We start from the raw sequence: 12,022 nt of genomic DNA, 5'->3' as shown, positions 1-12,022 counted from the left end.
ACAGTGAAATACTGTCAAATTAGTTTTTCACTGTTGCAAGGCCTATCTCTCTCATAGGTTAACATGGGGGCTGCCCTTAAATATGATTAAAGTGCAGAATCCCTTTGGGAGCAGATAGACATATGGAGTTTGGGGTCTCTGAACTCACAAGTTAAAAATACATCTTTTAGTGAAGTTGGTTCTTAGATTGTGTGTTTGAAAATGCCACTTTTAGAAAATAGGCATTTTCTTGCTTAAACCATTCTTTGCTTGTTTGTGGATTCCCTGTCTGGGTCAGTTTGACAGTTGGGCTTTTTTGCACTTCTCCTATAGACAGTGACACAAAGGGAGCTGGGGTGTAGCCTGCATATCCATCTGGGCTGGGGGGAGGGGTGGAGTGGTCGCTTACACCTGAAAGGGCTGTGCCTGCCCTCACACAATGCATTCTTCAGCCCCCTGGCGTGTTTCTAGGGCCTGGTCTGGGCAAGGCAGGATCTTGAAAACAACATAGACTTCCCTTTGAAGTAGGCCTACTTCAAAGGCAGAAAAGGGTATAAGAAGAGCACCCAAAACCACCTGAAAATCAAATTACTTCTGGAGCCAAGAGGAACCTCTGCCAAGGAGAAGATCTGGAAGCTGGAGGAGGCGTACTGCCCCTTTGCCTGTGACCGTTTTGCTAGGTTGGACTGCAGTAGCTGCTTCTGTGTGACAGAGGACAAAGATTGACTTTTGTGTGACTTCCCACTGGTGAAAAATCTCCAGGGGCTTGAACTGAGCTTGCCTCATGTTATTGGAGTATCAGGGACATCAATGACTTTTCTCTGCCAGCACTTGGGCTTTCTGCTGAGAGTCCTGCCTGCCAATTGGTGCCCTAACCTGTCTCTGGGCCCTTGAAATGTGCAGCTGGTGGAAAAGCACAGAAACCCATGCAAAGACAGCCGTGCGGGGAAACTTTTGATGCACCATCTGCTGTAAGGCCGAAACACGACGCGCCATCGGCCTCGTGGCTAACGTCGACACTCCACCTGCATGGTGGCTAGAAGATCAACGTAATGTGGCTGGAGAAACAACACTCAACATCCACAGCTGCTGCTGTTAACGATGCAAGCCCCCACGCAGAGTGGTTTCTTGACACCGTGTGACCAGTTTTCAATTCAACATAGCTGGATGCAGAACATTAATGCAAAGCCTTCCCTGACCCGAGGTGCCCATCCATATTGACGCAGCGCTCTCTTGCGGGAGAAAAGAAACAACGCACGACGAGCCAACTGAAGGAGGAACAATGCGCTCTGTTGCTTGTGAGTGTGAAATCGACACATCGCTGGCATTTTCCGATGCACACTCGCCCGTGCGGCATTATTTTGATGCTACCCAGGTACTTTTGTATGCTAACAACGTTCATCACTGTTTTCTAAAGGATTTTAGACCCTTTTGCATTTTAAATTCATAACTTGACTTGTGTATGTTGCATTTTTGTCATTTTGGTCTTGTTTTGTTTAGATAAATATTTTTTATTTTTCTAAACCTGTGTTGTGTCCTTTTGTGGTGGGTTCACCTGGTTATTGTGTGTGTTGGTACAAATACTTTACACATTTCTTCTGAAATTAAGCCTGCCTGCTCATGCCAAGCCTCAAAGGGGGTAAGCAGGGGTTAACTGAGGGTGATTCTCCTTTACCCTGACTAGATTGAGGGTCCTTGCTTGGACAGGGGGTAACCCAATTTCTAACAGCTAGGATGCATGAGTTGGCGCTGGCAGATAAATTTAGCACCGGCGCAGGGGGAAACACAGGGGTGTGATGTATTTTTGCATTTAAAAAATGGAGCAGCGTGGCACTGCAAATTGTTTTGCTGAGCCACTTTTTTGTAAATCCTTCATATAAAAGAGATATATTATGGTTGCTGACATGAAAATTACAGGTTGAATTTGTAGTGCAAAATCAAATACATAATACATTATCGGAAAAAATAACACATCCACATTACTATTTGTCAGATTAAAAAGGTTGTAGCTTGGTATGCGTGGTGACATCCAGGGAAAGTCTTTCCTTCATTCCTGTAACGAACTCTGGATGCAAACGATTAATATATTCCCAAACCTATCTACGTTCTTCTGATCACTGTTTATTTTAGAAAAGAAGGATCATAAGAAGGAAAAGCCTGATCTCATTTGAATAATTTGAACTACACTGCAGTGATGCTCTCTAACTTCCCTTCACCTTGACTGCTGGCTCTGCAAGACCATTATGATATCACAACTCAAGTGTAACACATTTGTACAGTTGAGCACCTGTCATCTGCTTTTTAGAAGTGGCTAATGATGTTACAAAAACTATGATAACGAAATGAGAGAAATGTTTCATACAAGGCTTGCCGGACTATGGTATAATGACATGATTTAACAGTAAACTATTGTATAGGTTTTCGCCTAAAGCAATAACCAAGCTCAGATACTTCCGCTCGTTTCCATATATTGAAAGTTATTCAAAATCAGGCTCCAAGAGGATGACCTCACTTTTGTTTTTAAAATATAATTGCCCACATTACACTACCATACATTTATAGTATTATCACACAACAAACGATATTATAAGATATTCAAAAGGCTATCTTTCAATGATTATTTTAGTTTCAAATTAACGGGTGTGCGTTTTTCGCGGTCATCCACATTGATTTCCTGATTACACAATATGATTGTTTACTCACCGCAACAGCAAGGTTGAGAACCGTGACCTTGTCATCTTCTGGGCCCACTGACAACTCAGGGACGAAGTATGCTTCCAGCGGGAGTGAATATGACACTGTATGATCCGCATTTTGTGTAATGTCTTTCTTAGGTAGATAACGCGTGCTAAAAAAAATGGGCTTGTCAATACCATCAAAAAATACTAGTATATTTGCATGCATAATATTGAAATCAATGATTTTTATTGTTGCAAAACTGCACTTTGCTGCACGTAAAAGCAATGAAGAAGATAACACATAGGGCCTCTTTTACTAAATTATGGCACATGGCAGCGCCACAAGCTTTTTTGCTGTGCTGCCTTGTGCCAAAAGAAAAGGGCAGGAATGTGCCATATCACATAGTGCAATGGTGCCGGAGTTACAGGGGTGATAGTTTATGTGCAGGAAGGGACACCTTCCTGCACATAAACAGTCCCTTCCAGCACATAAACAAAATGCAGCACACTGCAGAATGCGGCACACATAGAAAGAGGAAAAAATGGGGAGAAATAATGTTATTTCTCTCTGTTGCGTCACTTTAACATCACAGCGTAGGAATCTGACGCATTCCCAGACTTGTAAATCTGGGAATGCATCAGATTCTGTCATGGAACACCCCTTTCATGAAGCGTTATGCATGAATGGGGTCCATATTTACAAGCCTGTGAAAAGCCATGCAAGGTTTGCATGGCCTTGTAAATATGGGCCGGCACACTGCACAACCGGAATGCCAAAAAAATGATGGTCCGGTGCCTCAGTGTGCGCTAGGGCCTCATAAAATGAGGCCCATAGTTCTCAAATGAAATGGTGGCCCGTCACATTCAACAGAAATACATATGGAGGCAAAATATAGTGACTGTATGGTGGTACTTTTGCAAATTTAAAAGCATTTTTATGAAGTCAAAGTATGTTAAGAAGATTGTGAACTACACGAGGAAAGCGAGTGACCTATATTGCTTTTTTTTAATGTACTGTACGAGCACAATCACCGGGCTATGATTTATTTCACAATAGTTTACCGATGTAAGACGTGAAATATATTCAGGTTCATTTTCATAAGGATGGTGTAGTGGTCACAGCCTTCTTTGAGAGGTAGATGCACACTCAGTGAAACATCCAATTAGAACCGAAATGTGCAATGAAACAATAACAACAAAGGTACACTACATTCATCAACCTTCAGAAGAGGCCCTAGTAGGCCTTTCTTATTGACTCTGATTTGGAAATAAGCCTTGGCAAAGCCAATAAAACTGGCCAATGTCTTAAATGAAGCTGTCCTTGATTGATTCTCAAGTTTGTATGTGATTGTGTGATAATGTGAGTGGGTGAGAATGGTCAATGGTTGGATGGATGGGTGAAAGCATGACTAAGTATACCAAGGTTTTTCCCTGGTTCTATATCTATGTGTGTTTCATGATTGCCTATTGATGTTTGGAGTGGACAGAATCTGAGGAATCCCCTAAGTTTGTGATTTGGTAGAAACTGTATAGTAGTGTACATTTTGGTAGAGGTCAGACTATATATGGTGGTTATAGGTAATGTGTGGAGTAGAATTCTTGTGCTGTGTGTGAACAAAGCCATCACAAGGGGATGGCATCAAGAGCTGTTTATCCTCGGACCATGCATTTTTGTGAACCCCGCACCTCATTACAAAATTAAAAGCACACCTTACCTTTTTCTTTGTGAAACAGCAAACACAGCAACACTATAAAGCATGGCAAATACTGTTTTACACTTTCTTAGAGTGTGTGTTTCCCTAATTATGGAGTACTTACACAATCAAAATAAGACGGACTCTGCAAAATAATTGGGCACAGATTTACTAACAAGCCATGGAAAGCAGCAAGACATGCTGTGCTACGTAGTGTGACAGGGAGAGGGCAGGAATGCGCCGCATCTACTAAGACATAGCATGTTCCTGCACTCTCTCTGTGCTGGCGCACTGACTCCAGCCTAGTGCTCAATCAATCAAGCTTTATTTGCAGAGCACAGCTTATCACCTGTGAGTGTATCCAGGTGATGGGTTGCTGGGCTTTTAGTCGAAGAGCCAAGTCTTGAGTTTCTTCCTGAAGACAATCAGCAAGGGTGATGATCGAAGGTGAAGAGGGAGGGCGTTCCAGAACTTGATGGTGAGGTGGGAGAAGGTGTGGCCTCTGCTGTGGTTCTGGCAGATGTGCAGTGTCAGGCGAGGGAGGCAGAGCAAATGTTTCTAGCTGGTTGGTGGAAGTTCAGGTGGTGGTTCAAGTATGATGGTCCTAGGTCGTGGAGGGCTTTGTAGGCATGTGTCAGTAGTTTGAATTTTGATATTTTCTGTATGGGGAGCCAGTGGAGGTCCATCCGGTGCTGGGTGATGTTGGTCCGTTTCGGCAGGTCACTGATCCCGACAGAGTCTGCGGCATCCTAGCGATGTGACCACCAGGTTTGTAATGTGACAGTCGGACCGCCACAGCAGCAGTAGTCCTGACCGCCACATCGAGTCTGGTGGTCTAGTGACCGCTAGACTCATAATAGGCCCTATGTCAGAAGGTAAAACTTTGACCGAGGCCTCCCGCTCACTTTAGCTGAGTAGGGCTCCATCAGGGTCAGCCTCAAATTTTGACTTTGCTCTGGCCGAGTGTGAACAGTTTGGCACTTTTAATATCTATGCGCTAAAAAACATTTAGGCTGTTGTTACGACCCTGGTGGACGGCGGTATTTTGGAGAAGAGTACTGCCAAAAGACTGGCTGTACTCTTCTCCAAAATATGACATTTGTGGTTTGGCACATGCCAAACTGCCAATGTACCACTCCTTCCGCCAAGGCTGTAACAGCTCCCGGCGGCCGTCACAATCCCACCCTCAGGATTATGACCCACTCATGCACACACACACTACACCCGCATGCACGCATTCGCAAACACCCCACACATGCACACACCCCCCCCCTCTTCTGTCAGAGAACCCAACTTACCTGCTTGCAGGGTGTCCTCCAGCAGGGTGCGGGATGCGGCGCTGCTGCCGGCAGCAGCATCCACCAGCAAAACACCGCCAGGCTGTATCATGGAACATGATACAGTAGGCGGGGTTTTTCTGGCGTGGTGCTGCTGCTGGCAGCAGCGCCACCTTACTGCCATCCGCCGCCATGTCCATCGATGGAATTCGGCTAGGGTCATAATGGCATGGACGGTCGGTAGCCATGGCAACGGTATGTTGGTGGCCGTCGCCGAGGGGGTAGGCGGTCAATACCGCCAATGTTATAATGAGGGCCTTAATCTTTAAAACATTTATTGGATGTTTGTCGTTTTAGTGTCATTTTAAAGATAAAAAATAATCTGGTTTTATAAAGTGACGTGTTTTACTCATTTACTATTTTGTGATTTTTAAATGTTTTACACACCTTTCTCCTAAATTAAGCCTAACTGCTCATTTCCAAGCTACCAAGGGTTGAGTTGGATTAATTTATTGAGACTTAACTGGACCTAGTGGGGTAAGTGATCTATTGCTAAGTGTAGGTCCTACCTGCCCTTACCAATAATCTACTTTCCAGCAGTCATTACATGGTGAGTTTGCTGCCCAGCATGATGCCAAGATTGCTGGCATGCTCTTTAGGTGAGTGAGTGGGTCAGAGTTCTGCAGGCTACCAGGTGTCATTCCAGGGGGAGGTGTGTTTGCCAAAGATAAGAACTTCGGCCCTGTCTGTGTTGGACTTTAGACAGTTGTCTTTCATCCAGGCTGCTACATTCTTCATGCAGTTGTGGAAGTTGGTCTTGGTTGTGGTGGGGTCTGCTGAGAGTGCTACAATGAGCTGGGCATTGTCGGCATAGGATATTATGTTGATATTGTGGATTCTGACTGTGTCAGCACGAGGTGTCATATAGGTGTTGAAGAGAAGGGGGCTGGTAAATGTGTCTTGAGGGACACCGAAGATGGTATTCATGTGTTCCAAGGTGAAAGGGAGAGGCAGACTTTCAGCATGCGTCCCGTGAGGAATGAAGCAATCCATCTCAGTGTGTCTCCCTGTATTCCGATCTGGTGTAGTCTCTTGATGAGCGGGTGGTGGGAAACAGTGTTGAAGGCAGTGGAGAGGTCACAAAAGATAAGGGCTGCAAATTCACTTCTATTGCGTAGCGTATAGATATCCATGGCAGCAATCAGGATGGTCTCTCTGCTGTGGTTTGCTTGGAAGTCAGAGGGTGCCTGCATTACAGCTAGGATTTTTTTTTTCAGCAAGGGACTCCTTCCTGCACAAAAGCAATCCTCTGAGGGTTATTTCTCTTTCTATATGCACTGCATAATGCAGTACATGTAGAAAGAGGAAAAAAGGAGAAGAAATAAACATATTTCTCTCATTACACTAGCATTTTAATGAATCTCAAGGTTTGCTATTCTTAAACAATCTGAGAATGCACCAAAATCCATGGGTCCGTTTTGCGAATGTGTTACCACCAGTGTGACACTGGTGGTAACTGCGAGTTGCTTTGAATTGAATTCTGAATTGCGATGCGAGTCGGTACCGACTCGAAATTTGTGAATGAGCATCGTGTTAGGCCGTTTGCATGGCGCAAACTGCGATTTTCGCAGTTTGCACCATGCAAACGGCTTCGTACATCTGGCCCTTAGCTCTGATAAATAAATAATGAAATTGTTCAGAAAAACGTGAAAGACAACTATCTAGTAACAGTAGTAACAGTAAACCAAGCAATAAATGATATCTACAAACAATTAGAGTTAACATGTTTCTGTGTAACAAGCGCTTGAATGAACAGCAGAGTGAAACTGATGAACTTAGCTCTGCAAAACAAATCGTGTAAGGTGCCTAAAAAAGCAATAAACACAGAGGAGTGAAATTGATGAACACAGCTCTGTAAAACAAATTGTGTAAATCGTCTAGAAAAATAATATAAACAATTATTTCAACAACACTGGAAAAACGAATTGCAAATTTTAAGCAGAGGGAAAAGTCAAGTTGGTTCCAAACGAAAAACTAGGAATATTGTACATTAATAGACACAACAAAAACTGCTTAAAGGTAAACAACTGTCTATAGAAATCATTTCAGTATTCTATCTTTGGTAATAGTGAAGGGATTACAATTGGAACTTATATGAACTTGGGAAACAGGCACATATATTCAACAAAAAAGAGCTAATGAAAGAAATCACGAAAAGTTGGGAAGTGATAACACTGGAAAAATATATTGAATTAGGCAGAGTCCCTCAGGGCCTGAGGATCTTTACCGTACCCAACCATCTTAATACAAGACCTGAAATGCTACATGAATAGGGAAAGAACAGTATGCAATGTTACAAAAATATGATTCTGATTATAATTAAGAATGCAAAGTTGGACATTGAAGAATTACATTAGGAAAGAAAGAAGGTGGAAGAACTAATCGCCAAAATTACAGAATAAGAGGAAAGTAAAAAGGTAGGACAAGCCATGGAGAACAGGCTAGATAGAGCGGTGCTATGCCAAAAATAGCAGCGCCGCACTGTGCCACTTTTGAAACGCAGGGGTGCACTGTATTGAGAGGAATACAGTGCAACCCTGCGTTTCTCCCTGCGCTGGCGCTGAACTAATCGGCCTAGCACCAATGCAGGCATCCTTGGACCATAGTGCAAGGGTGTCTGCGTTGAGGGGATAGATTGTTTATGTGCAGAAAGGTGTCCCTTCCTACACGTAAATAATCATCCATTGCATTTTGCTTCTTCTAAGTGTGCTGCAGAATGCTGCACACATAGAAAAAGCAAAAAACGAGGAGGAATAAAAGCATTCCTCCTCGTTTTGCCATGCTAACGCCACCCCTGGGGTGGTGCTAGTTTTTGCCGCTGCCTCAGGTTTACGACAACTCGTAAATCTGAGGCAGCGGCAAAAGAAATGGGTGTTGCAGTGGAACCCCCACAGCAACTCCCATTGCACGCCCTTCTGACGCAGAAAACTGCATTGGAGGGGCTCATATTTACAAGGAGGCATAATACCACACAAAAGAGGTGTCACACTTCCTTGTAAAAATGGAGCAGTGCTTAGAGCCACTGGAGCGCCACGAAAAGTGACGCTCTGTTGGCGCTAGGGCCTTTTAAATATGCCCCATAGTTCCTATGTGAAAGATACTGGCAACCTTTTGAGAATCCTGACAAATATTACATGGCAGAGTGAATAACTACTGATCACAGTAGATGTGGGATCTTTATATACTTCAATCAGACATGGCGTGGGCCTACATGCACTCAAGGTTGTTGTTATCTATGATTAAGACATGCCTAACCAATAACATCTTTTTGTTCGATCAATTTCTACAGACACAGGGGACAGCGATGGGAGTTTCCTTCTCTTCAAGCTACGTCAATCTCACCATGGGTTTGTGGGAGAAGGAAGTAGCTTGGACAGAGGAGAGCGACCAGTACTTGGACAAAGTGGTATTGTGTCCCATGGACATAGATGATCTGTTTATTATCTGGCATGAAACTGAATTTGAATTTCAAAACTTTTTTACCATTCTGAACAATATTGAAATTGGTCTCCAGTTCACACATAAAACCAGTAAATCTGAAATAGAATGTTTTGATATTAAAGTCTATGTACGAGAGAATGCTTTGGAAACTACAATGTTTCGAAAACGCAATTCAATGAACAGCTTTCACTCACAAATACTGATTAAGGGCATACCTTATGGTGAAGTCATAAGAGTGAGAAGAAACTGCTCAAATGACAATGATATGAGGGAATAGTTTAAGAATGTACAACAAAGATTTGAAAAGCTTGGCTACTCTAAATGGCATATTAAACATTAAACAAGGGGCAATAAAACCACAAAAGCTTTCAAGAATTGAAACACTGATACCAAGAAGAAATGTTGGGTCTGATGAAACCAAATAACGAACTATAAGAATGATTATGACATATAACAGAGAACATAAGGAGTTTTGGAAAAAGTAGGGTCTTTGATAGGAACAAAGTCTAGCATCAGCTACAGAAAAGCCCCCTCAATCAAAGGCAAATTGGTAAACAGTCATTTCACTGGTGGGAGCATTGAACCTGGTTAGACAATGAGGGTGAGGGCTTTATGAAATGTTTGAAATGCAAAGCATGTAACATAGGAGAGAATAGAAAAGAAGTCAAAGACACCTTGGGCCGAATATACAAAATTCATCAAAAAATCATGTGAAACGACCCATGTTGTATACATACTAAAATGTGAATCTGGGTTGAAATATGTGGGAAGCACCACATGTAAACTAAAAAAACTAATATTGGAACATATAAGGGCATTCATTCGTAATTTGGACCAGAGCTATGCAATTGCAAAACACTACACACAATATCACAGTAATGATTGGCAAACACTGTGCTACTTTGGGTAGCCTATGTGCCAATGAGTAAAAGGGGTGGAAACAGGACCTTAAAACATCACCAGTTAGAGTCCAGTTATACAGTGAAACTGAGAACAAAGTTTGATCTCAACACCGACATACACCTCTAAGATGTTTTCCAATAGAGAGACAAATGCACAGCTAATGAATTTGAAGAAAATATAATTATAACTCACTGTCCTATTTTGAAGTTGAGTTCGTTTTCAGTTCAAATTGGGTGGTATTGAATATTGGCATGTCCCTCCACTTTGGGTATGAAGAAGCCTTCAAGGAGACATTCATAAATGTGAACAGTGTGAATATGAGAGGAAGACTGACGGTCAATTAGATCTAGCACTTAGCTAGACCCGCAGGTACAATGTAGACAGCAACACCAACTTTACCCTATCTTGAAGCATATGACTATTGCCACATAACAAAATGAATGTAAACAAGGGGTAAGATTTAACACATGGCATGAATTTACGATTACCTCAGTGATTTGAGTAATAATAAAAGTTCCCTATGGTTTTATTAACTGTTTAGGAACAGACTGGATTAGCACTAAGCCATCAATGTAATTTAATGGGGACATGATCACAATCACCCAATAATTGTACAATGACTTGAAAAATTAGGAAATTAATGGTTATAAATGGTCTTGTGAAATAGGAGGGTTGGTTGATAATATGGCCATGATTTTTGTAAGGATATGACAACATGACAATCTCTATGTTGCAAGCCAATAGACAAGATATAAGCCCTACAAATACTAGAGTGCCTTAGGGCTGAATGAACTATATAATGAATATTGAGGAGGGACTGCCTTATCTGTCATCAAGACCGTAGTGGTCGAAACGAGTCACTGGTGGGGGCACTTGTGTTTGGCTAAATAAGATATAGCTGAAGAACGTGTTCCTGGAGTGCAACACTTCTTGCTTTCTGTTTAAATAAAATTAGAGGCTTGGCCACAAACTCCGCGTTTTTCACTGGCAGTCAGAGTGAGACCGTGCAGGCTACAATGTGGCTCTTTATATAAAAATATATAGATCTATATATATATATATATATATATATATACAGCCAAACAGCCCGGAGTTTAGAGGCTGTAGCGTGGCTGTCCGGATCCCCTGACACATAGGCACAAAATCCTTATGTAAAGGAAGTACACGGACACATTTAAAATGCTGAAAACAGTCTTTACTCTGGAATTACAGGCTTTCCCTCCAACGCGTTTTGGCCGAAGTCCTGTTCAGGGATACATATATATATTCACTGAAGAAAACAAAAGTGTTTTCCCCATTCATTTTTCAATACGGATATTGAACAGCGATAGTGCTGAAACCACCTGACGTAATTACACCAAATTTATCTTGGTGTAGAAAGTGACCATTTTGTTATTTGGTGTAAAAAGCAAAACAGAAAAACAAAAAGGGCCAGAGTACGGTAACTGTGGTGCTGGGGTCACAAAGGGACACCCCAGAGCTAAAAAGCATTTTTTAAAAGATGTTTGTTGTGATTCGTGGCAGAGCCATGGATCCAACGGAAATGTTAAAAAAATGAAGCATGGGCTCCCGCACTTTTTTTTGAGAAGCCCCCGGGTGGGCACGTCCCGCGGGCATTTATATTTTAATGCAGGGGAGGGGGTTGCAGAGCCCCCACTGCTGCCCTAGGGACCGCCACCTCCCCGGGGCTTGCAACTAATACATGGGGGGCTGCATGGCCCACCTGTGCTCCTGGGACCACCACCTCCCCAGAGCCTACTACTGATATTATGTGGGGCATTGAATAAAAACAATTTGCAAGATAAAGATGGTACTTTGCAGGATGTGCAGTTTGCCCCTCACACAACCCCAAGTACCACAACCTCCCAGGGACTTCATGCAACTATTATGCGATGAGCCACATGGCCCCCCTGCAGCTTGGAGGACCACCTCCTCCCCAGGGCTTTGCACATTGGAGGGGGGCCACGAAGTCCCCATCATGGAGCCACTG

The 12,022-nt window shown here is 42.8% G+C and overlaps 1 protein-coding gene across 2 annotated transcripts in view; it reads right to left on the bottom strand.

Annotated features, from left to right (window-relative positions):
- The window catches only part of CD36 (CD36 molecule (CD36 blood group)), a 574,756-nt gene that overhangs the window by 378,578 nt on the left and 184,156 nt on the right, over nt 1-12,022 (bottom strand). For both annotated transcript variants that reach the window (XM_069228678.1, XM_069228679.1), the window contains exon 3: nt 2,683-2,827. In XM_069228678.1, coding sequence (XP_069084779.1) covers nt 2,683-2,827 — 145 coding nt within the window. The remainder of the gene's footprint in view (nt 1-2,682; nt 2,828-12,022) is intronic.

The sequence above is a fragment of the Pleurodeles waltl genome, chromosome 4_1 (genome assembly GCF_031143425.1).
Source record: "Pleurodeles waltl isolate 20211129_DDA chromosome 4_1, aPleWal1.hap1.20221129, whole genome shotgun sequence".
NCBI lineage: Eukaryota > Metazoa > Chordata > Amphibia > Caudata > Salamandridae > Pleurodeles > Pleurodeles waltl.
This window is presented reverse-complemented; position numbering and strand designations above follow the sequence as displayed.